The sequence below is a fragment of the Corvus moneduloides genome, chromosome 6, assembly GCF_009650955.1.
Source record: "Corvus moneduloides isolate bCorMon1 chromosome 6, bCorMon1.pri, whole genome shotgun sequence".
NCBI classification, from domain to species: Eukaryota; Metazoa; Chordata; class Aves; order Passeriformes; family Corvidae; genus Corvus; species Corvus moneduloides.
This window is the reverse complement of record NC_045481.1, coordinates 29977489-30001988: the sequence shown is the minus strand read 5'-3', so window position 1 is coordinate 30001988 and position 24500 is coordinate 29977489. Positions and strand designations below refer to the sequence as shown.

Sequence of the window (24500 nt, the reverse complement as noted above, 5' to 3'; positions counted from 1 at the left end):
TCCACGGGCATTTGTGTTCCTCACCAAGACTTCTTAAAATTGGGCTCTTTGATTTTTTTTTTTTTTCCCCCAAAAAGTAGTAACTAAAAAGGAAGTACAGAACAATCTGGGACATTTTCATAAAATGGAACCAATTGGTGTTATAGTTTGAACTATGTACAGACTGGAACATGCCTAAATTTGATTTAAGAAACCAGTGCATGTACCAAGCTGTGTATGTATGTAGTTAGCTGTCATCTCACCTGTTTGAAAAGATAAGATTTTATGCTAATTTTATAATCCAATGCTAATTAAAAAAAATATTTTACACATTTATCGGGAAACTTTCTGTTCTTCTTAGCTCTTATTTTCTTGAAAGGCATTAAAAGTAGTCATTAGGTGTGATCTGTGATTATACAGAATCAATTTTACCCTTTGAAAATATGAAGATATATTTAGTGTTTGTCTCCAATTTACTTATCATTAGAAGACATTTTACTGGGGGAGTGCTGTAATTTCCTACTATCCCCTTGCAATTGAAATATTGAAATATTTCTAGATATTTTTGGGGTTGGGCAGAGAAGTTGGGTGGAATTGTCAAATATAAAAAAATTTAAACATAAATATGACATTTAAAACATTTTACTATTTGGACATGCATTTAAATATTTTAGGCAAACATAAAAATGAAATTTTAAAAGCATGAAAATTTAAACGTAAATATGAAATACTCATTCTAATAGTGCAGTATTACTGAAATGTTGCTGCAAATAGGCTTTTTCACAATAAAATACAAATTTATTAACCTGTGAATCTGTTAAGGGAAAGTCAACAGCCTCCACTGTTCTCCAGAAGGTTCCCATAGACAGTAATTATTCTGAAGTTCATACCATGGAGAAATTTTGTATATCTTGAAAACATGGGAACTCTTCCAGGTGTCTGACCAACACAGATGTTTGCCAATGACTTTTGCGTATCGTTGTTCAGAACTATTGCACTTTTTTTACTTGTCTTGCTTGCTAATTTGAAAGATTTGGCTGGGCAGAAAGGTTATCTCAGGTATTAGTGTGAATTGATAGGGTGAAACTGGACATAAATTGCAACTAATCGGAGCTTAAAATGTTAAGCAAGTATGCAAAGGGCATGCTAAGTCAGCCCCTGTGGATGCCTGCCTTGACTGGCTCTGACTGATGGGTCAGGAACGGCAGGCAACAGTTGGTACCACATTCCCAGCTCTGATCAGGGGTTCACCACTGAGCATGTGGGCAGGAGCAGGGAATTGAAGGAAGCCACTGGCTGCCTGACTGATGGAAAAATTCCTTCCACAGGCATTTTGGGGTTTGTAATTCACAGTTTGTTGATATGGATATGAGCAGCAAGGATTGTACAAAATAGTCATGTGCTTGCATATAGGTAGGACAGGACTAAAAAATTATCAATGCCTTACCCTTTTCCTCGTCTTACAGTGGTTTTCCAGAGGCATTAATTTTTAGTACAATAGTCCCAGATTTGGCCATTGCAAATTATGTATTCCCACTCAATGCAGTGAAAACTAGTAATTCAATTATATGGGAATTATAATAACAATTTCTGGAGACAAAAACTAGATATAATTTGATTGAGACAAATTTGAATGTTAAATCACATGATCTAGGATTCAAAATACTGGTAAGAGAGGCCACTGTTAAACTTTACCTTCTGTTTACATTTTACAAGACTTAATGTGTTATACATTTTGCATGCAAAATTAAGATGGTGGAGTGGGATGCAGAAACTAACTGCAGAGCACCTATATGACAGGTAAAACTATTTTGAATATTCCTTGAAAAAGGTAGATTAAAAAATATCTGCACCCAAATCCTGTTGTGATCAACAGTCTTCACCTCTGAAACACCTCAGCTAATGAAGACAATGACATTAATTTGAAGACTAAAGGAACCCAGCTAACCTTCACTGCTTTTGATGAGATGCCCTTTCAATGGAAGAATAAAAATTAATGTTTAGCCAAATTACAGATTCAACACACGCATTTTGAAAAGCAGTGTGAATATGTGGCAAAAGGTCTGTCTGCCACACTGAAGGGTGTCCTGTTATTTAACTTTGCAGCTCCTTACTGCTCTGTATGTACAGTGGAGAGGAAGGAATTCTGTGGAAGGCAGTCTGACGTGATTTTTAAGCTACATAAAGAAGCTTTATTCAGTAAGAAGGGCTAAATAGTATTAAGAAATACTGACATACATCAGTAAGAGTTGAGACAAAATCTTATTGCCTGTCCTGGCAGCCAGAACAACACTGCCCAGTACTTATGCTTTTGACTCAAGGGCATTGAGGTATTACCACTGCTGGCTGACCCTCACAGAAAACTTTCCTTGTAGATTGACAAGCATTTGAGGAGTATTGAGAATTATGATCAAAACACAATACTTTTAATATCTATATGAAGTATGTGCTAAGGATCTGAAAGTACTGTGATTCTGGTTTAAAAGATTTTTTTTTTTTTTTTTTTTTTGGACAGGAAATAAGGAGATGTTTCAGAACTCATTTGTTTGTGCTTAAAGGTTACTTAAAAAACTGGTGGTAGAGTCACAAATTTGATAGAGTTGTCTACTTTGCACTAATCTTCTCTTAAAAGGCTGTTTTATCTAAAGCCTTAAGAAAGTCAGCCTGAGGCAAATCACTAATAGGAAAATTTTTAGCTTGAATACTGTAGAGTGATAATTTTTTAAATATAGAATGAGAGGGTTTTATACTTAGAAAACATTAGATGACTCTAAATATATGTGACAGATTAATCTACAATACTAACACTAAAAAAAAAAAAAAATAGAAAAAAACCTTCTGGTTGGATAAATGTATACGAGGCCTGAGCAGAAATTGATGCTTGCTTCCAGTAACAGCCGAACCCTGTCCTACCCTGAAGCAACCTGCAACAGAAGTCTCTGTGACTATCAAGACACAAGAAAAAGAACAAAATATTATAAAATTTATTAGTAAATCTCACTTGTTACACTTCAGAACGAAGCAATTCAGGCAGTTAATATACTACCAATTACCTTTGCTTTTTCTCCTGAGGATGGCTACAACTGCTGAAACATAGAAAGTCAGCATACAGAATTGTTAATTATTGAAAAAATGTTATAATGCTGCTATATAATTAAAGGATGGATTTAATTTATTATTAGGCTGTCCTGTGTGAATAATATTGGATGAAATTAATATAGTAGGCATTAGCACAAGTTGATACACCTGGTGGCAGTTTTATATTTCGTCATAAAGGTAGAATTCACAAAATACAGTATATATGTTGTCTACCAAATACAGGGTAGTATGCTCTTGTAGCATTGTATGAATTGTATTTTAGAAACATTTTTAACTAGGAGTATGTATGTATGTTCATACAGAGAAAAAAGTGGGTGAGGCATAGCATAAAGCTGCATCGACATGTAACATGTAAATGATACAATAAGTCTGGGAAGGTACCAAACAAGATGAAGGTAACAAAGCAGTAAGAAAGAGCTTAAAGATTAGTTAGTTCTGAGTCTCTAAGCCTCGCAGGTTTAGATCACCAGAAAGGGTGATTAAGATTATCATTGACATTATCATTGTCAATGGTAATGAGGAGTACTTGAGCTTTCTTTCCAAGGTCCCAAATGCCTTAGGAGTTACATTTTGCCTTCTGGATATGCTTTTGAAACAAGGTGACGCTCAAAGGGAAATTGAGGAGCTCCCGAATGTTAGAGAGGGCCTCCAACTCCAGCTCTTCTAGAGAGAGTGGAAATGCAGCAGCACAGCAACTCCTGCCGCACGTGTATCCCCCTCCTGCAGCTCTCTGTGGCCGGTTGTGGCTGCCTCAGCTGAGAAAGCAAACATGGAAAGTGTAGCTGACTGCCTTCAGGGAAGGAAAGGGTCTGGGAGGCACAGATTACTGGGCCAGTAGTTGTGGGGACATCTTCCATGGCATCCAGAAGCACAGTGATTTTACAGTAGCTGCTATCAAGGAAAGAATCAAAATGTAGGGACTACAAGCCATATCCTCAGGTTTATGTAATAGATGAGTTCTGACACTAAATTTCACATTATTTCTTATTTATTTTTTATTTTGATTATATAAACTATTTTCAAGACACAGACTTATATCTTCAAAAACCATTGCTGTTTTATATTAAAAAAACAAACCAAACCAAACCGAACCCCAAACCTAAAGAGAATAAGAATCATTACCTTAAACAAGAAAATTGTCTACTTTGGGTCTGTGTGTATATGTGTGTTTACAATGCTCTGATTCTCTGATAAGTCAGAGGGGAGAATTCTTTCAGAAATAGAAATCTCAGCAGATTTTAAAGACAAACCATTGAACAAGTCAAAAGAAAAAAAAAACCAAACTACTTCTTTAGCATGAATTATGTCATGAATTTAGCACCTAAACTGAGTGATCCTTGCTTGTCAAGAAACACCACCTACAAGGAAACGTCGTTTTCCACCAATTAAATCAAGGCCATTCTGTATCTGTAATTTTACTTTGGGTAAAAGGTTAAAAGGAATCATCTCCTTCCCAGTCTTCTACTACTGTCTGGTTAACCAGCAGACATTTTTCTTGTACTAAACTTGCGGCTTCATTATCTAATGTTTTAGTTTGACAATTTGAGTAACTGGTTATTGAAATTAATGTCATTAGCCTGTCAAGTTACTAATTCAACATTGGTTTTGAATTCATTACCATATTGTTTCCTTCATCATTAAAGCACTGGTCTCCTAGAAAACAGCCTTTTTGTATATGCAGAAATGTGAAAAATACTATCTCTGGATTTATTCTTACAAATGCTTGATCATTTTTTGATCCATATTTAAAAAGCAAAATGTATTTGCAGGGATGAATATGTAGTAGCTATTTAATGTATGGCTTACTAAATGTCACAATCTGTTGTCAGATACTACAAAATGCCCAGATATACCTTTAACTTGTAATACACTGTATTGTAAAAACTAGAACCTTTAATATGTGATGCAGTAATTTACAAAAATGATCTTAGGCCTTACTAGTCATACTGGTGTGGAAATAATTTCAGATTTATTTTTAATTTAATTCGAGCTCTCTTGTGCAGCTCAGCTCTGTATGGCAACCAGACAAACTGCAGAAATGCAGTAGTTTTTGATCTTTTGCCCATACATTTTGGCAGTTAAATTGAAGGGAATTTGAAAGAGACTTGCATGAAATTGTTATCTTCACTGTACATAGGAAAATGAGTTACTATGCTATTGATGGTGATATTTTCTTTCTTACCTTTATTTCTGGATTCTCCAAACTTTTTGCTGTAATAATATACACACATATATATATACACAAACACATGCACACAGAAATATATTCATACATATTTGTGCATGTATATGCATACAGATATTTTCCCTAAGCCTTCTCTTTAACTTTGAAATGGAAGAGGATCCCTGACTTGGTAACTAGTTTCAGAGACTCCATCTGTACCATACAGCAAATGAGTACTCCTCACTGGAGAATTAGTATAGTTGAAGTTGGAAAGGAAAATATTTCTGGTCAGAAACATCACAGAGATATTTTAGTAAGACAAAACTGTGAATATTTTGTAGCCTTGTTCCTAAGACAGAAGTTAATTCCTGATTTAGTTTTGTGCTCATAGAAAAACCTCAGAATGCCAGAATTTTGAGATCAGAACTGAAGTGTTTTTAGTGACAATGTGAAATACTCTTTCCTTCTTACAACCGAAAGCCAAAAAGTGCCACAGAGATAAGATTTTCAGATGTAACCTGAATACATCATATACTGCTGAAAGTATAAAAAATGCCCAGAGAAAATGTATGCAATATCTGGTGTCACATTCTGTGTTTTAATGGCTGCAGCAATAGTTTTGCAGACTTTTACTTCTGATGAAACATATTGTCATTTGTTGTCATTAAACTTTTTCTGCCATTACATTTCAACTAAGATCATGAATTCTATCCATCATACTGGCACCTAACAGAAATAAGAAACTACATTCTGACCTTCTTTTTGTAAATAAAAAGCATATGAAATCATCAGGAATAGTAAGTATCCTGCAGGCTCCTCTTTCTGCAAGAGATATACAAAGGGTTCCATTGCTTATACAAAGTTAATATATTGACATTGAAAATGCTGTAAGGCTATTTCTTGTATAAGAAATTATACAGAGAGAGTGATTGTGCAATCTCCTAATAGGGTCATGTGGTGACAGAGGGACAGTGGGTGCTATTAAAAGCTTGACATTTATCACTCACAGTGTTTAAATTTATCATGGAATTTGTGGCATTTGCCAATCTAAGTATAGAGAATGCCACAAATACCACAGAACAGATAAATACTGCTATGCAAAACCCAACAATCTGCTGGTGGTTCTTTGCTAAACCTACAGCGCTCTCCATTCTGGAAATGTGTTGCAGGTGCTACTGGCTGGAATTTCTCAGTATGAAAAAGAAAAAAAAAATGTTTGTTATGCTTTTATTTTCCTTTATCTTGACTATTTAGACTAAAAGGCTTTTTGAATAGGAAATTTTTCAGTGTATCTGTCTGTAGCCTCCAGAACAATGGAGTCCCCATCAAAGTTTAAGTGTCCTAAAGCTAACAAAAACCAGATCATGGAGTAGCACTTTGTGTTATAGTTTAGTGGTGGTATTTGGGCAAAGGTTGGATTCTATGACCTTGGAGGTCTTTTTAAACCTTTATGATCTGATGATGCTATGGCATATCATTCACACAGACAAAATGTACATGACAGTACACGAATTTTATGAGATGTTCTATTGGAAAATACATCATGTAATCTGTGATGAACAACTGTGGAATTCCTGTTGGAAAAAAATGACTTCAGCAGAATGTTGTTCTCTAGGACTCTGAGCTCTAGAGCTCTGTCTAAATCTTGAAGGACAGAATTGATATAATCAATCACACTGTACACTTGCTCTAAGAAACACACAAAAGTCACCATTATTTTTTTTGCAATAACTGCAGAAAAGACATTAAGATAAAGTAGTACTTAACGGAGCTGTATTTTCTTCACCTAACAAAGCAGCTTTAATGGTTGGTGGTAGAGGAGATAAAGGCTTTGCCATTGTCTTAAGGTTTATGGAGTCTAGGCACCCAAATCCAATTTGTACCTTGGAAGATACTGTTTCTTGACTTCTCTTTCCCACGTTCACAGAGTGAGCATGAAATGGACAGCTGCTCTCAAGTCGTAGCAGCAGGTGCAGTTCTGTCCTTTCTTGGCTGCAGGAGGTGCTGTGGTGCTAAAGAAACAACTCTCACAGGTGTAAATTCTGTAAAGGGTATTTTGCTACAGCTTAAGAAAGTGAGGCAAAACGTTGAAAGAATGTGTCCATAGTTGTGACCAAGTTCTTCATCTTTGGCAATGACGTGTGTTTGATTCCTTAATGGGAGTCTACCCTTGTAGAACAGACCTAAGCCTAGAGTTAGATAATTTCCCTGCCATGCAGCTATTGAGACTGGCTATTTGATTATCACTTAAGTTTTTGAATGCATCTGGTTACAGCAGATGGCACTGAAGAGTGTATAATGAAATTCCCAGGCTATCAACAAGACCTGTGTGTCACAAGCCACTCCTGCTGTTAGTTCATGACATGAGCTCTTCACATGAATTTGCTATTCTCTCCCAAATTCCCCAGTCTTTCCCACAACCACAACATTCACATTGCCTGGTGAAAGCAATGGAGGGCTCTAGGCTAGGGAAAGAGGGTACTGTATCCAACGTCAGAAATTTCTGTAATAATTTAAAATTTACATTCATAGGTAAGTTGAATCATAGGTAAGTTGACCTTTTAAAAAATCTCTTTAAGACTGGAATGTATTTTGATTCAGTAAGTATTTTTTTTGAGGATTAGAACTTCAGATATAACTTAAATGCAGAAAGAAATGGCTGCACTGTATTCTTAGGTCCATTAAAAAAAAGATAGTAGGGCCAAAATCTCAGGTCAGATAAATTTAAACACTGCTCTTGTTTTGATGCTGTTGGTACTAGTAGGGCTGCATAAAGTAGGTGAGGGTATGGATATTTTCCAAACATGTGGTTTTTAATTCCCATGCTGTAAATCTCCAGTGCATGCATACCTTTAATTTAATTATTTTGATATATACACTTGATACATTTCGCTGACCAACCCTCCCAGTGAAAACATAACATCTTATTTATGATGTCAAAATCAATGTCTTTACACTATACTTTCCCCATCCTTCCCTCCCCAGTCTTCTTAAAAACTGAAGAAAATCACATTATTGAGAAGGGCTGATCATAAAAGCGACTTTTCAAAAGGGGAAACTCAGACCCTGCTCCCTGTTTGAGGATGTTTCTCTGATCACAGTGCAGGAAGGAGGCTTGCCACCCAATTTAGTCAATCTTGTTGGCCTCATCGTGTTTCAGAGTGAAACATGCTGTGTTAAGTTGTATTTTCCATTCAACAGGAGCTCTGCCTACACTGTGTGTATGACTCATCCACCTGTCTAGTTGGTGTTCTTTGGATTAATTGATCTATCTTTGAGCTCATGTTTTCTCTCATGCCTTGTTTGTTTTCGTGGCAGTCATATTTGGATTTCACACATTTATTTTTGCTGTGCATTGTGCCTTCAAACCCAAGGAAGAGTTTGCACTGACATTCCAGGTAGCATGATTCTGGACTTTGATAACTAGTTGGTGTAATTAAACTAAATATGCTTCACAAATATTTATTAAAGCCCTGTGGGATTGGCTGTCATTTTTTTCCCTTCCCCTTTGCACTAGCATTCCTGTGAGCCTTTTCCCTTTGTAATACAGTTTCTGTCCCAAGGCTGATCCTTCAGGCCAAGGAAATGGATAAAATTATGAAATGTATCAAAAAACCCTAATGAAAAAATTATATCAATAATTTATCCCTTTTTTTTTATTGATTGAAATATGTTTTAAACAGATGAAGCCTTTAAGTGTTTATCAGAAAATACTTGGATCCCCTCGCCTGGATTTTGTCCACTAAAACTGTAGGATGGATATACCTATACAGTGAAACCAGGGCTGGAAAACAACTGATTTATACTTTTTAAGATCAGGAGAGGGTTGGTTTTGAGAAAACACTGGGGAGCTACATCTCACCATGACATCTTGAAACTCCCATCTCTAAATTCTCTTCGTGTAATTTTCATCTATTTTAAGCATGCAAAAATCCTTATTGAATCTAAAGCTTAGGAGTCCTCTGGTCCTTCTGGCTTTTTGATTTTTTCTTTTTAGGCAAAAGGAAGCCTCTGGGATGCAACAAGTCCTTCACGGATTCATTCTTAGAAGTTTCCACCAGGAAGTATGTGTTTCACCATGCCTCTGTGCAGTAAATCAGGATGGGGAAAGGGAGAGTTACTGTCCCATGTTAGGAGGTATGACCCCCTTATGGGCTTGAATACAGTCTGAGTGACTCTGTCATGTGGAATTTGTGGGTGAAATGGAGATATTCTGTAAAGGGTTATTGACGAAAATATAATTATTTTATTTCTTTTATTGTGTTCTGGCAGGTAGGGACACACAGACACATACAGATGTAAGACATGCTTCAAAACCTGAAAAAAACCCAGAAAACATAGATAAAACTTGATGTAATGTTGGCAATACATCTTAGTAACTGGTAAAAATCAATAGCTGGTAAAAATGTTTACGATATAAACTATTTACCCGTCTGCATGTAAATATAAATATATGACGTTTACACTCCGCTGAAGCCTTTGAAGTTCAACTGACAAATATTTTAAAGACTCTGTGGTTCAGGTTCTGGTTTAGGTGTTTAGCCACACAAGAGGTGTGTAGTGTAGTCCTTCAGCTTCCCTTGATCCTCAGCAAGGTGTAGAGCTGGGCAAGCACAAGTGGGAAACATACCCAGGGATGACTCAAACAGATGCTTGGTGCTACCGGTAGAGTGAGCCAGCCTGCCCACCCCAGGCCACAGATCCTGGGAATTGATAGAGTAATGGAAGATTCATCTCTCCATGCTGTTTCCCACTCATAGAACATAGATTTAGGTTAATGAAATCACGGAGCAAGGTACCATGACAAATTTTCTTTTTTTTTTTTTTTTTTTTTCCTAGAAATCAATGATAGTTTGGTTAAGTTTATCAGAGGAAAACAATCCTCATGTTCTTACAGGAAAGTGTGAAAGGGGTTGCAAACACAGCAGAGCAGAATTTTTAAATCTAAAATGCCAAGTAAATACCTGATTCAAATGAGGACAGATATGCACAGGATGTACACAAATCAGTGCAGCCCTTGAACAACTCTAACCTATGCAAGAAATTATGTGCGTTTCACTGTCATCTAGAAAAAGAAACTGTAACTCCCAATATTATAGCAACATTACACATAATGCTGATTTGTCTTTTTCTTAAAAACACAGAAATAAATCATACACGTTTGCAGCTGTCCCACAATGTTTTGTGAATGATTGAATTTTTCTTTTTCTCTTGTTGTGTCACAGATTCCTGCAATACTGTTGAAAGTAAACCATCTCTAATAGATTCTGAAAAATATAGTTATGAGTAGAATATTTCAGAACATGAAAATTTTCACAAAATCTTTAGGTAACCATTCAATTTGCTGTGAAATAAAAGAAATCAATATTCTGAATTTGATTTTGCCCCATTTTGAAATGGAAACATTACAAAAAATTAATGAAGTACTCATCCTGGAAATCTTTTTCTTTAGGAAAGATTAACAAATGGTGTTACGAAAACAAAGCATGTTGCACAGCACTGAGCAGATGCTGTTTGTTAGTAAGAGTTGTGGAACTCACAAAAATGCCAGTTTAAATCACCACCTGTGAAATTTCAGATGTGCATGATTGGGATGGGTCTGGGAAAGTGTTCTGGCTCTAGAAATTGGTAATTTCCAGTACAAGTGCATAGCTCTATATACTAGATTAAAGATTCTAGACTAAAAAAACTGGCAGTACAGAATATTTATAAACTTACATTAATTTGAAAATAATTTTTTAAAAAATATTTCATGAGCTCCACAAACTGTGTCAGATTCTTTTCTCAAACCCATGACTATATACTCTTGATCCATATGTACTAACGTCACTGCAAGTCAAAATTCAATAGATTTTGCCTGGAATCTTACCTGGGACAAAATCTTAAATCTTGTGGAATTTAAATACATTTTCCCCACAGAACCCTTTTAACTCATTTCAGTAATCTTACAGGAGAGGATTCATAGAGAATTCCTATGGGTGGGTTTGCCTTTGCTTGATCCAAACTGTCTTCCCTAACACATTCCTCATATGCAGTATGGGGGACTTTATCCCCTTCTGTGGTAAGCATTTTCTGACTGACCAGGGCCAGCACGAATGGTGGAGCCTCTAGTGATAATTAACCAGGTGGCCTTCACTACAATGTAAATCTCAAGATTTGAAGGTCCCACCGCCCACTGCTTTCAGTGTGGTTTGTAACAGTCCAATGTACCATTCAGTTTTCCCAGAGGCTGCTGTATGGCAGAGAATATGACACATCCAGTCAATACCATACTCTCTGGCACAGGTGTCTAATGTCTATGAGGTTATTTTGAAAATGAATCCCATTATCCAGCTCTATTCTCTCAGGGGTAGCATGCCTCCACAGGACTTGCTTTTCAAGGCCCAGGATGGTATTTCAGGCAGTAGCATGTGGCACAGAATAGGTCTCCAACCATCCCGTGGTTGCTTCCACCATGGTCAGCACACAGCACTTGCCTTGGCAGGCTCAGGGAAGGGTGATGTGAACAATCTGCCAGGCCTCCCCATGCTTATTTTGACCATTAGCCCCCACACAACAGGGTGATGCCCACCCACTTGGCCTGATTGATTGCAGTGCATATTTCACAGTTACAGATAACCTGTGAGATATTTTCTATGGTTAAGTCCACCCCTCAGTCATGAGCCCATCTGGATGTTGCATCTCTTCCCTGATGACCTGAGGTGTCATGGGCCCACCAAGCCAGAAATAATTCACTCTTATGTTGTCAGTCCAGATCCACCTGAAACACTTTAATCTTGGCAGCCCAATCCACCTGTCCATTGTGGTGTTCTTCAGTAGCCCGACTCCGGGGTACATGTGCATCTCACGATGTACTTTTACAGCAAACTTCTCTACCTGGGCAGTGATGTTTTGCCAAAATTCAGTAGCCCAGAACGTTTACCTCTGCTCTGCCAATTGGTCCAGCCACCCCCACAGAACACTTGCTACCATCCATGTCTCAGAGTAGGGGTAGTGTGCTGGCTATTTCTCTTGTTAAGTGATGTCCAAATCCAGCTGGATGGCTTTCAGCTCTGCATCCTGACTTGATCCACCTTGTCCCTCAACAGCTTCTGTCTCACTGCATAGGACTCCCCAGCCAGGACACACATGCTTTAATACAAACATCCGTGCACCCATGAATATGGCTTGTATGCATTTATACCTCATGTGTCTGTATAGAATTAATAAAAAATATATTTCACGAATTTTTATTACAACTGCAGAATCTTTGAATCACAGAAGGATTAAAAACCATCTGCATTTCTTACTGAGCTCCTGCTTTTTCACTCCCGTTCACTGACATACTTTACTTTCAAGTCAATCACTTGACTGCCCTAGTTATTTCAAGAGATTGTTTCAGCCTGGCTTCTGAAGGGAAGCTTTAATGTAATGTGAATTCCCTTCTGTGGCTGGTGAGATGGGGAGGGAGACAACAGGAGTGAGGGGCACCAGGAATACTGAAGACATATGGTGGTGTAGCAATCAAAACAAAGGAAAAGAACTCTGCAGTAAATCACGTCACTGAACTGAAAGCAGCTGGGAGCACAGAGATTCAGCCTTTGGTTGAAGACAAATGTAGACAGGGCAGAGATAAGCAGTAGCACTGAAAAAGGTGCTTGATGTAATGCATTCATACTGAAATACTGAAGCATGATTTCTCACAGTTTATTTTCTTTTTTTGTATGGAATAGGAGACGCATCAAAATGCTGGCAGGAGTTCCATTATAGCTGACTCTTTTCTTATTACTGGATCTTATTTTTTTGTTGCTCTGGGTATTCTGAAGCATTCACAACTTTTTCATAATTCATATTCTGACATAGGAAATTTTAAAATAATCTGGTGTAAATAATATCTTCAAGGTTTTTAAATTCTGGCTCATCTAAAGCCAGTGGGAATTGCCATTAGTACAATGAAAATTTACTACCACATGATGAAGATATATGATATAATATAAATTTTTTAAAAGGTATTATTACTGTGAAATTTAATTATATTTCTTCTAATAAAAATTTGATGGAAATTTTGATGGAAAAGCAAAAAATAGGGTTTGCCAAACTGAGTCTCACAATACTCTGCATTTGCTCTGGCATGCTGGCTGTATAATCGGCTGGTATTTTAGCACAATGCCCTAATCAGTTATATTGGGCTACATATATTTTGAAATAAGTATCTTTGAAAGAATAGACTCAAGGAATAAAATCATTTGTTCAATGGTGAAAAAATTTCACTCCCATATTGAATTAAATATATTAGTATGTAGATATTTTTTGCATCCTTAAAATGTGTACTAAATCTGTTTATAGTGGAATCCTTCATACTCTTTTCTGTCCAAGTTATTTTTGAAAGGCTCTTTCATCAGTGTATATGAAAACTCAAAGAAAGCTGAAATTGAAAGGCACATAAGATTGGCTCACAAATTTACACTTAAGCCATCATAATCCATGAAATTGCATTAATGGATGTTTGGATGATTTAGCACAATGTGAGTGCTTTTTTGAGATTGGTGAGGGTCAGAAGGGAAACTCAATAGACTGGCAGCAGATGATCTGGTCACTAGAATATTTTACTTCTTTTGTATATCTTTGCAGAGCCTGTCAATTCATAAGTATTTGTTTCAATAATATTTCCCTTCTCTTGGCTGCAGCCTGTCTGCAAATAAATCAGAGTTTGCAAGAAGTTCAAGTGCTGCTGCATTAGGAGCTGTAAACCTGCCAGAAGTAAATGCAATTTTAATTCAGTATATAGATCTAAATTATTTCCTCGGAAATTGATTTGATCTGTTAATTTGTGCACTGAAAGGTCCCTGCGGACACCTTACAAGAGCCCCATAAAACTTCAGTGATTTTTTCTGTCAGGAAATAAAATATTCTGTAACTAGAAAAGTATAATACTTAAAATTTGTTTTCCAGGTAAAGCAGTTACATTTTGATCTTTTAAATTACCTTAGTTCAGAAGACTGTGGTATATTTATTTAATACCTGCCCCCATTGTGAATATTTCTTATGGTAGCCCCCCACCCTTTGCAAGAATAGTTATGGAACTTCAACATGACTTATGAACCCTCACTTCAAAGTTCATGACTATTCACAGATTTATTCCTTCTTCACTGATTACATACATTGTTTTCCTGAACGACTTTTCATTTATAGCAATCTTCATTTATAGATAGGAACCTCTGATGCATAATAGAGTCTTAATTCGATTATTAGGTTAACTGAGTGTTTTGTCTGTTCCTGCAGTACAGGAAGCCCTGAATTCTGTGTGCTTGACACTGCTACTGTCAAGCATGAAGCATATAAATGCAGTCTCTATTCCATGCTCACAACAAGGACCCCACAAGTGCCTGCCATTGACAGCTTTGACACAAACACTATTGACTGGATGGGCAGAGTGTCCTACCCATTTCTTGGCAGCAAAATGAGTATTCTTGAAATGTTGCTTTCTCTTGCGAAAGACTGAGGTCATTAGTACATCCAAATCTTGTACCTTTTGGGAAGTCATTACTTTTAAAACTGCAGAAAAAATTCACTTTCTCCGCTGTGATATACTAGAGTTGCCTTTTGAGGGAAATTCATTTGAGAAAAAGACACAGAGAGGGATTTTTTATCAAGATCTACATATAGCAGCTAACTGCAGCTAGAATTGTACTCATACAATGGGGAGGGAACGTACACACAAATGCACATTTTATTGAGAGAGAAAGTGTAGGTAGAAGCAGATGACCTAGATGATTTTATGAATAAAAGATTTAATCTGATGCAATCATTTCATTAATACACACATGGCACCAACTGAAAACAGAGCATAGCAGATGGCTATGAGAGGTCTTAAAAAGGCATTTTCAGTTTAGTAGCTAATGACTTAGATTTCATGGACTACACCAAATACTATCAGAAACGAAGTATTTATCATATCAGTCTTCCAAAGAACGTTCTAATGTTTTATTAAAGCAGTGCTGAAAGATCTCTCTTTCATGACACTAGTTAGAAAGTGCAGTCACATTATATATTATACAGATATAGGGCAACATGACTTTTCACAAAAACTTCTGAAAGAAAACCCCATTGTTTTCTTTATTAATAGCCTATATTTTTTTAATTTAAAGCTCTTTCTTTGCTTCTAGTTTGCTACAGTTGGTGGAAACAGTAGTTTACAATATAACAATGAAATACAATCATTTGCCATGAAATTTTAGAATATAAACATAACATATGTTCATTTGCTGTAATGATGGATCCACTGCAAACAGCTGCAAAAAATTGCATTGTAGATTGTTGGGATAATACTAATAATTGATTCGATTTATTTTAAGGTAAAATATTTGGAATAAATTTAGGATGAATGTATAAATTTAAAAGGAGGCAGTAAGTGCAGAAGGCTCTTATCAGAGCTGTATTGTGTTTTTACATTAGTAAACCTCAGCAGAGAAAGCAACGAAGGAGGGGAATAACGCTGTTTAGCACACTGTATCACAGCACAGGCCATGTGGCTACCACATCCTGCCCCAGTCATGTTATCCACATCCAGGTTGCAGGGGGTCTGACAGACAAGCCAAATGTGTCAGCTCTGCTCTCAGTCTGTTCTGCTCCATCCTGGATGAATGTGCATCCTGCAAGATTTGATTGCTCTCCGGACCCTTTACAAAACCAGATCAGGGCAAAAGGGCTGGATTTCTTAGAGAGAATCTGGCCTACGGCTTCTTACAGACAGATTAACCTCAGTTTGGCTTCAAACTGAGGACACATACAGTCTCATTCTTCAGACCTAATCCAAGATCAACTTAGTCTATATTATTGCTCAGAAATTAATATCGCTGCACTGGGATCTTTGAACACATGCAGACTGAATTTTCTTTTTGTAAAGCTTGTTTGAGATCCTGTTAGGTATGACAGAGTTTATACTGAATTTGAACTGAATGAATACTCATTCTCTTTGGCTGCAAAGCAAGAGGGACAAAAATACACCCTACCACCCAAAAGCTGGTGTGTGGAATAGCAAGCTGATTTTATTTCCTTTCTATGCAACTGATAAAAATATTGAACAAGACAGGCCTGGCCCTGTTGCAAACTGTTACTGCTGCTTCATCTGGAAATGGTTCTTTGTAAACTAGGAGATATGAAGCTTTGATAATCCTGAATGTTTGTGAATTAAATGTAGTCATGGTTTTCTAATCTGAATATATACACCGTGCAATACACATCCACAGCATCCTTGGCAGCCTGCTGCTCTGCAAGTCCTGGCTTTACCATAGGCTGAAGCATTCAGGGGAATGGTGTAAAAACTGAGATGAACCTTTAGAAGCTGAAAATCTTCTTACCTCTGCAACTTACAGTCATGACTATACATAGTCTGAGCACTTTGTGATTTAGACAATTTGTCAGATAAATCCCCAGGTTGCCGTTACTCACATAGAGGATAATGGAAATGCAGTCAATCGCATTGTTCATACACCTTCCACTGTTGTGTTAAACATTCAGAGAACATCATGTTGATTCTTATTACCTCTATTTTGACAGCAAGACAGGCCTCAGATTAAGGACAGAAATTCATAGCTTCAGAAATCATACATGTAAATTCAAGATATAACAACTTCCTTTGAATTTTGTAGCCACTTTACATGAATGTTGGCCTTGTGAAAGAGACTCTCACTGAATTTTTTGTTTTCCAAACTCACCAAGGTCTGAAGTCTTGTAAGCTTTCTTAAGAGGAAGGCCAAGTATCCTGCATCTGAATATGGTTGCGGGGTGGTGTATGCTAAAAAAGGAGCAGTCAGGTATTCCAGAATGAGATGCAACTCCTGTAAAAAAAGCTCTGAAAGAATTTAACTTTAAACCATAATTAAACCAAAACAATGTAATAACAATGTTTATATGTTTGCAGCATTCATTTATGATATTTCACTGACATTATGATATTTCACAAACACTGACTGTTAATTTGTAGACCAGTGTTTGATACGATCAGAATGTAATTCCTTTGCATTTAAGGGTCCTAAAAGCTCAGATAAATGGGTTTTCTATCCCAGTACCAGGGAACAGCTTTCCTTTGTAGACATTCTGTCATTTATCTATGAACCAAAATCTTCTCTCTTCAGTAACTTCAATCACGGGTTTTCCCTTGGTTTGGTGTGCTAAATAGGATTATCATCATTAGCTTCTTAGCATATTCCCTGCCCTCTCTCCTTCTACATAGGCATTACTCCTTCCCTTACTGCTTTGATTTCTCTCTTTTTCAGATCCATCTCCAAACAGATTTCAATCTATATGAGACACTCAGTTGTCAGGGTAGCTGGATAGATACCACAGTCCTTTTAAAACAAAACAAACCAAACTCCAACTTCTTTATAGCTTTGGTGTTGTTGCAGCAGCAATTTTTAGAAACTATATACAAAAAGCCAAAGACCCTTGACTGAGAGAGAATAAAAATCTTCAAATTTCTGTGCAGAGGTATTCATTGATCATCTCTTGTTTGACACTTTCCTAATTCAGTCAGTCAAGTGACCCAGTATCACGTGAAGCAGAGTCCATCTGCATAGTCCAAATGAAGGAACAGCAAACCTTGGGGTGTCTAAAGCATACAGATGCCTTCTTGCACAGATGAAGCATGGTTCCATTTATTCAGAAAACACTTAACATCTTTAATATGAAATGGAATTGGTTCATGAGAGAGCTGCAAAGAAAAAAAAAAAAAAAAGACTACACTGTTTACTATGGCCTGTGCAGCTCTGCTTCAGAAAGAATTTGATTTTACTGAGTTTGATGGTAGGAATATTATGATAAAACTGACAGGAATTTTTCTGACGTTGTTCTTTAATGAGATTAGTTGAACAGGTGTGAAGGTTTACCTGTTTTTTTTGTAAATATACAGAATACAAGAATAAATTTTACACTGGAGAAGTCAATTCCAATTGGTACCAATGTTTTGTGTGGAAATGTTTGGTGATGTTTCAGGTACAGTCTGTAAGGGTATCTGTAAAATGAAAAAAAACTGTTTTAAACACAGTTGTTTATGAGAATAAAATATGTGGACTGATTATAATGCAGGGGTTTATTCAAGATACTTTTTTCTTTTACTGTTTAGAGATGCTTTGTGTGAAGATTTGGTGTCTTTTCTAGCATAAATACAACCTTATTCTCAGAATTCTCTGAAATGGCTATATATGAGCTTTATTTCTTTTCAGTGATTCTTATAACTGTGATCAGGGGAGAATAAAGATGCAATTTTGAGTCAAGTATCTTCCAAGGGTTAGCAGCTCTAACAAGTAAGGTCACTTCTGTTGGAGACCGCTGTTTTGATCTCCTGGAGAGAGGCAAAGCCCAGCAACCCCTGGAGACCCCCGGGCAGGCGCCCGTGGCTGGGCGGGCCACGGTGTGACACTGCCGCCGCAGAGCAGCGTTTCGGACGGGCAGCCGAGGGCAGCGCCCGGTGCCGGCGGGGCTGCGCTGCCGGCCGGAGCGCGGGCTGTGCCGGCTGGCGGGGGCGGCGGGGCAGCGGGTGCCCGGCCGGGGCGCTCCGGCAAGGAGGCACTCGGTTGCACAATGAGCCTCGTGCCTGCCGGGCCAGCTCTTCCTCCGCCCTCCCTCCTCCTCATCCTTTTATTTATTTCATTTATTTTTATTCCATTTATTTGTTTGTATTCCCCGGAATAATAAAAATGAGAAAATCCGAGCGCTGCTTTTGGCTGCTCTCCACCAACCTGTCAGTGACGCAAGCGGAGACTACTTAAAGGCAGATTAGAGACAGCAAGACAGTAAAGCCAACCTTCCTCCCTCCACGCCGCCGGTCCGCCCGCCGCGCCGCGCCACGAGCCGAGCGGGCCCGGCCGGTGGCGGCCGCCGAGCGGCCCCGAGCCCAGCCGAGCCGAGCCGAGCCGAGCCGGGAACCCTCTGCAGGGCTGCCACCTCCAGCCGCCCTCCCGCCACCGGACTGCGGGCGGTAGACACGGGCTGCTCTTCTGTTGGTTTTCCCTCCCTCTGAAAAAAAAAATTAAAAAAAAAAAAAAAAAAAAAAAATAGGAGGGGTGAAAAAAAGCAGAAGTGAAGAGATCCCCCACGCTTGCCAAAGTCTTTGTCTCCGGATGAACAGCGATGGGGGAATGGACTATTCTAGAGAGGCTACTGGAAGCTGCCGTGCAGCAGCATTCTACTATGATAGGGAGGTAAGGGTCGCGGGGGAGCTACGGGGAGCACGGGGGGATCCCCTCCTGTCCGAGAGGGCCGGCCAGGGGGTCGGAGGCGCACGGTGGGTCCCGGCTGCGCGGTGCCCTTCGGCCGGGCTCTTTCGGGGTGTGCCTGGAGCTCGCTTGTGTGTGTTGTGTGTGTGTGTGTTTGTGTGCTGGGGACGCCGGTATGCGGCACGGGGCTCCGAGGCGCGGGGACACCGCAAACGCCGCTGTCCTTGTGCCCGAGGAGCCACGGGGCACCGGACGGTCGTCGGGGACACCCCACTGCCATCGGGGTCCCGCTGCCGGCGCAGCCCCGCGCCGCTCCCGGCCGTGCTCTCGGGGGCCCCAGGGCCCGTGTGGTCGCCTTTCCGCCGAAGGGGCCGGGCGGGGGCCAGCGCTGACCGCCGCCCGCGGTCTGTGGCACACGGCCGCGCCGAGGCGACGCCGCGCAACCTGCGCGCCCCCCGCGCGGGAGCGGGGCCGGTTCGTGGTGCCGGGGCCGGTTCGAGCTGCTGGGGCCGGGGCCGGTTCGAGCTGCCGGGGCCGGTGCCTGTGTCGGGGCCGGTGCCTGTGTCGGGGCCGGCGCCGGTCCGCGGTGCCGCGGCGCGGGGGCCCGGTCAGCACTGGACAGCTCCCGGCCGCGCGGCGGCGGCGCGCACTGACGGGCTTCTCTGTTGCAGGATCCTGCTGACCGTGGTGGTGATCTTCAGAATTCTCATTGTGGCCATTGTAGGGGAGACGGTGTACGATGACGAGCAAACGATGTTTGTCTGTAACACGCTGCAGCCAGGCTGCAACCAGGCTTGTTATGACCAGGCTTTCCCCATTTCTCACATAAGGTACTGGGTGTTCCAGATCATCATGGTGTGCACTCCCAGCCTGTGCTTCATAACATACTCCGTTCACCAGTCTGCTAAACAAAGGGAACGGAGGTACTCCACTGTCTTCCTTACCTTGGAAAGGGACCAGGATTCAATGAAGCGTGAGGACAGTAAGAAAATCAAGAACACGATTGTCAATGGGGTGCTGCAAAACACTGAGAACTCCACCAAAGAGGCAGAACCAGACTGCTTAGAAGTGAAGGAAATCCCCAATCCTGCTATCAGAACTACAAAATCAAAGATGAGGAGGCAAGAAGGCATTTCTCGATTTTATATCATCCAAGTGGTCTTTCGAAATGCCCTAGAGATTGGATTCTTAGTGGGACAGTATTTTCTGTACGGATTCAATGTCCCTTCCATGTATGAATGTGACAGATACCCTTGCATTAAAGAAGTAGAGTGCTATGTCTCTAGACCCACTGAGAAGACTGTATTCTTGGTATTCATGTTTGCTGTCAGTGGGATTTGTGTGGTGCTTAATTTGGCAGAACTGAACCACTTGGGCTGGAGAAAGATCAAAATGGCAGTGAGAGGAGTACAGGCAAAAAGGAAATCCATATACGAAATCAGAAATAAGGACCTGCCAAGAATGAGCATGCCTAACTTCGGCAGGACTCAGTCAAGTGACTCAGCTTATGTGTGAGGCTGTGACAGAACTGAAACACTGTGCCAGGTGGAACAGACCCAGATACCATTAGAGAAAGGTACATTGCTTAGGCAAGCATTTTATCAAACCACCAAGAAAGCCATTAAGGTATTGGATCTGCACTTACTGAACTAGCTGCAAAATGCAGCACTACATAAAAGACTGAAAAAACAGCTATAAAACCATGCTTGACCTAGCCTTACAGCACAGCTACTATTATTCCTACTTTTCTTTCTAATGATTGGGTTTTATCTGTCAGTGAAGCAGCTTTTTGGTTGTCATTAGGATGTTTACAGTTTGAACTGTCTGACTAATTGTTGTAAATGTGTAGAATGTTCATATCAAAAACTCTGCAAGGATACCCTATATGGGGCGGGGTGGGGTGGGGGACACTGTTGCAATGTGCAGGCATAAGCATGTTTTAGAAGGAGGAAAAGTGCACTGTAAGGAATCTAACCACAGCTCAATCAGGATACCTGCGTTCACGTATCTCACAGATGTCTTATTTTGTTTGTCTAAATCACAGACTGTAGTCCTGGTGTGTATTACTAGCTATTTTCTCTCATGGTTTGTTCATCAATTAGTCATGCTAAAAATAAATGCTGAATATAATTTTGCCATTTTTTGTTTGCCTGTCCACACACACACACACACACCAGAGACCTTAATCATCTTGCATTAGTTGTGATCTGCAGAATATATCGGTAGGTTTTGATTGATTCCCTAATAGGTGCATAAATAAGATGGAGTTGGTTCATGCCAGCCAAGATATGCATTTACCTACAATCACCTGTGATGACACACATACCAAAGGAAGAGAGTTCATTGCATTTAACTGCGAATATATCATCTTCTCTCTGCTCTTATTCATATAAGTGCCATACTTGAAACATCTAACTCTGTACTTAGTCAAAAGGTTGTTTTGGGATACCAGCTGGAGTGAAATGATTTTATACTCTCCTTTGTTTATTTTATGCTATTTGTTTAGTCATTGCAATGGTGTAAAAAGCAGCAAAAGTATATATTGATAAATAAAGTACTTGCCTTTTTTTTTTTTTTTTTTTGTAAGCCAGAGAGATTTGCTCTTCTTTATTCTTGTATACAATTGTAAAAAAACTTACAGGGTCAAAATAATTGACTTACAACAACTATTCTTCAGGGTTTAAAATGTCTTATTGGTATTCTAAACTCTAAGTGATAAAACCCGGGAAATCAGGACTATTTTTTATGTCTGTTTTCCTCCTTAAGCAAGCTTGCTCTGTCTTTAAAGCCTGATCCAAAGTCCACTGACACCAACAGCCTTCTTTCTGCTGACACTAAGGGCAACACAGTTGGCTGCCAAGGTCACTCTAGGAATAGCCAGAATACATTTACCTATAAATGAAACAATTGCAGCTTTTCATCAGGGAATCCAAATAGTAACCTCAGCTTTTCTGCCTTACAGCTGGTTTAAGAAATATATCGTTCATGTCCCATCAACTTACTGGTAAGCCACTGAGGCAGTCTCAAATGAATCTCTGTTAACAGCAATTATCTTAATAAATAATAGAATATTAAGTTTGACTTTTTTTATCATTTTTAAAATTCGTTCTGAATTCAACAGAAAATATTTCTCTGGCAACAGTAGGAGTTGGATCAGGACTAAAAAACATACAAGTGCATTTCTAACTAAATAGTATCTGCCCTTTAAAGAAAAGGGCCAAAATGGTGCTGGAAAATTTGGGGGTACTTTATAACATAAGAAGGAGACATGGGCTCAGAGTGACAAATGGCCTTTTGATTGTATTTTATGTCAAGCCTGAAAATGGATTTTATTATATATTGGCTTGGAGATGATGCATATAAATCTTTTCCTCTTGGCTTACAATAAATACCTTAACATTCCTTTCTTGTCGTTTGCCAGCATTTTCACTTTAAAAAATGTAGATTAATTCTTAGATAGTTTATCCATTATCGCATTCATCTGTTGTCTTTTTTCTTCCACTGTGAAACATTAAAGGATTTTGAGATGTGTCATGTTTTTAAAGATTTTAAAAATATTTTTCTTTATGTGTAAGTCTTAGAGTTTTCCTGATTTGATTACAGAAACCTCTAAAGATGGATTTCTCAGATGATTCTTTGTGATAAAAACGCACACTGATATTGCTAGTTGACTGCATGCTCACTGGAAAACTGCATGTTATTTTTAGAAGGACAACATGGCAGCTAAAATTTCCATCTGCAAAATAACAAGCTTCCGAAGATTGTTATTTAACACACAAATCCAAGTCTGATTTTCATTTTGCAGAGTCCTGGGATGGTTTTCAAAATCTCTTTTTGAACAGATATTGAAAGGAAAAATATTCCTTGGCAGTCATAAGCACTCCTTTAATGTTGAAGAAATGGGAGATTTTATGCAAAGGGCTTGATCCAGTGTAAATTAAAGTTGAAAGAGCAAAACTTGTACTGAATTCATTGGGCTTTGGTTCAGGTCATAATTTTGTGTTAGGCAGAAGCCCTAATGCAGGTTTTTCCAGTGGCTGCATAGCAGTTTTCAGTCAAACTCTAGTGAAGGTGCATGTCTTGAAAGCTATAAGATTTTAATACCTTAAAATTCTAAGGTAATATTTAGGAAATATCTGTTTATATTAGTCAATGCAAATCACTCAGTTCATTTAATTATTTTTATGTAGTTGCACATTTGTACTCCACTAAACTGGGATTCTTCAGAACCCAAAGAGAAGAATATCAGGAAATGTAAATGCTAATTTACGTAACAGGATCAGTGATGAAGTAGGCAAAGACTTATATTTTGATCAACAGAAACATCATCCTCCATACTTGGAATATGGGTTCTCATAGTTCAGATGAGAGATGAAATGTGTCAAGAGATCAGTTGTTCTAATCTTCCTTTTAAATTGTTATTTTTCATTTCTTACCAACTACTCATTTGTCATGGACAAGAGAAATATAGCAAACACTTTTTTTGTCAATGTATGTGAGAATCATATGATTAATGCTAATGGCCTGTTTGCATGAAAGCTGACTATTCATTTACAGAATAAATGCTTTAAAATTGTCACAGCAATGGAAAAGTCTGTTAACTGAACAGAACTGAGTGAACATGAAGCTGAAGGGCACATTACTGGCTACTTAGATCTTGCTCCTGCCTCAGTGAAATAAATTAGTCTCACCATTGACATCTCTGTAAGGATCAGACATTAAAAATGAAAATTGAGTTAATGTTTGTTTTGTTCATTGTTTACATTGTTTTGCACTGGTGGACAACATTATATGTCACGATACATGCAAAAAAAATGCTGTGTTCACTAAGCTCCTATGGAAAATTGCAATAGAATCTAATACACTATTAGCTTCATGAAATTAAAAAACTTACATGAAAAAAGACATTATTTCATTTTTATGTATTTGATCTTGTGCTTTCCACACCTGTGTGAATTTCAAAATCTGTTTACATAGGGGTTATGAACCATTTCACCAGATATGTATAAGATACAATGCGAGCCTATGAAAAAATATTTTAAAAAATAGGACCTTTTTTTCAT

At 38.7% G+C, this 24500-nt stretch overlaps 1 protein-coding gene across 1 annotated transcript; it reads left to right on the top strand.

Annotated features, from left to right (window-relative positions):
- Positions 1 to 19082: 19082 nt before the first annotated feature.
- On the top strand, positions 19083 to 24177 carry GJD2 (gap junction protein delta 2). Its single transcript, XM_032112846.1, has 2 exons — positions 19083 to 19422; positions 20109 to 24177. Exons 1-2 carry the CDS (start codon positions 19352 to 19354, stop codon positions 20950 to 20952), a joined length of 915 nt encoding a protein of 304 aa, XP_031968737.1. The 5' UTR covers positions 19083 to 19351; the 3' UTR covers positions 20953 to 24177.
- The last annotated feature ends 323 nt before the right edge of the window (positions 24178 to 24500 follow it).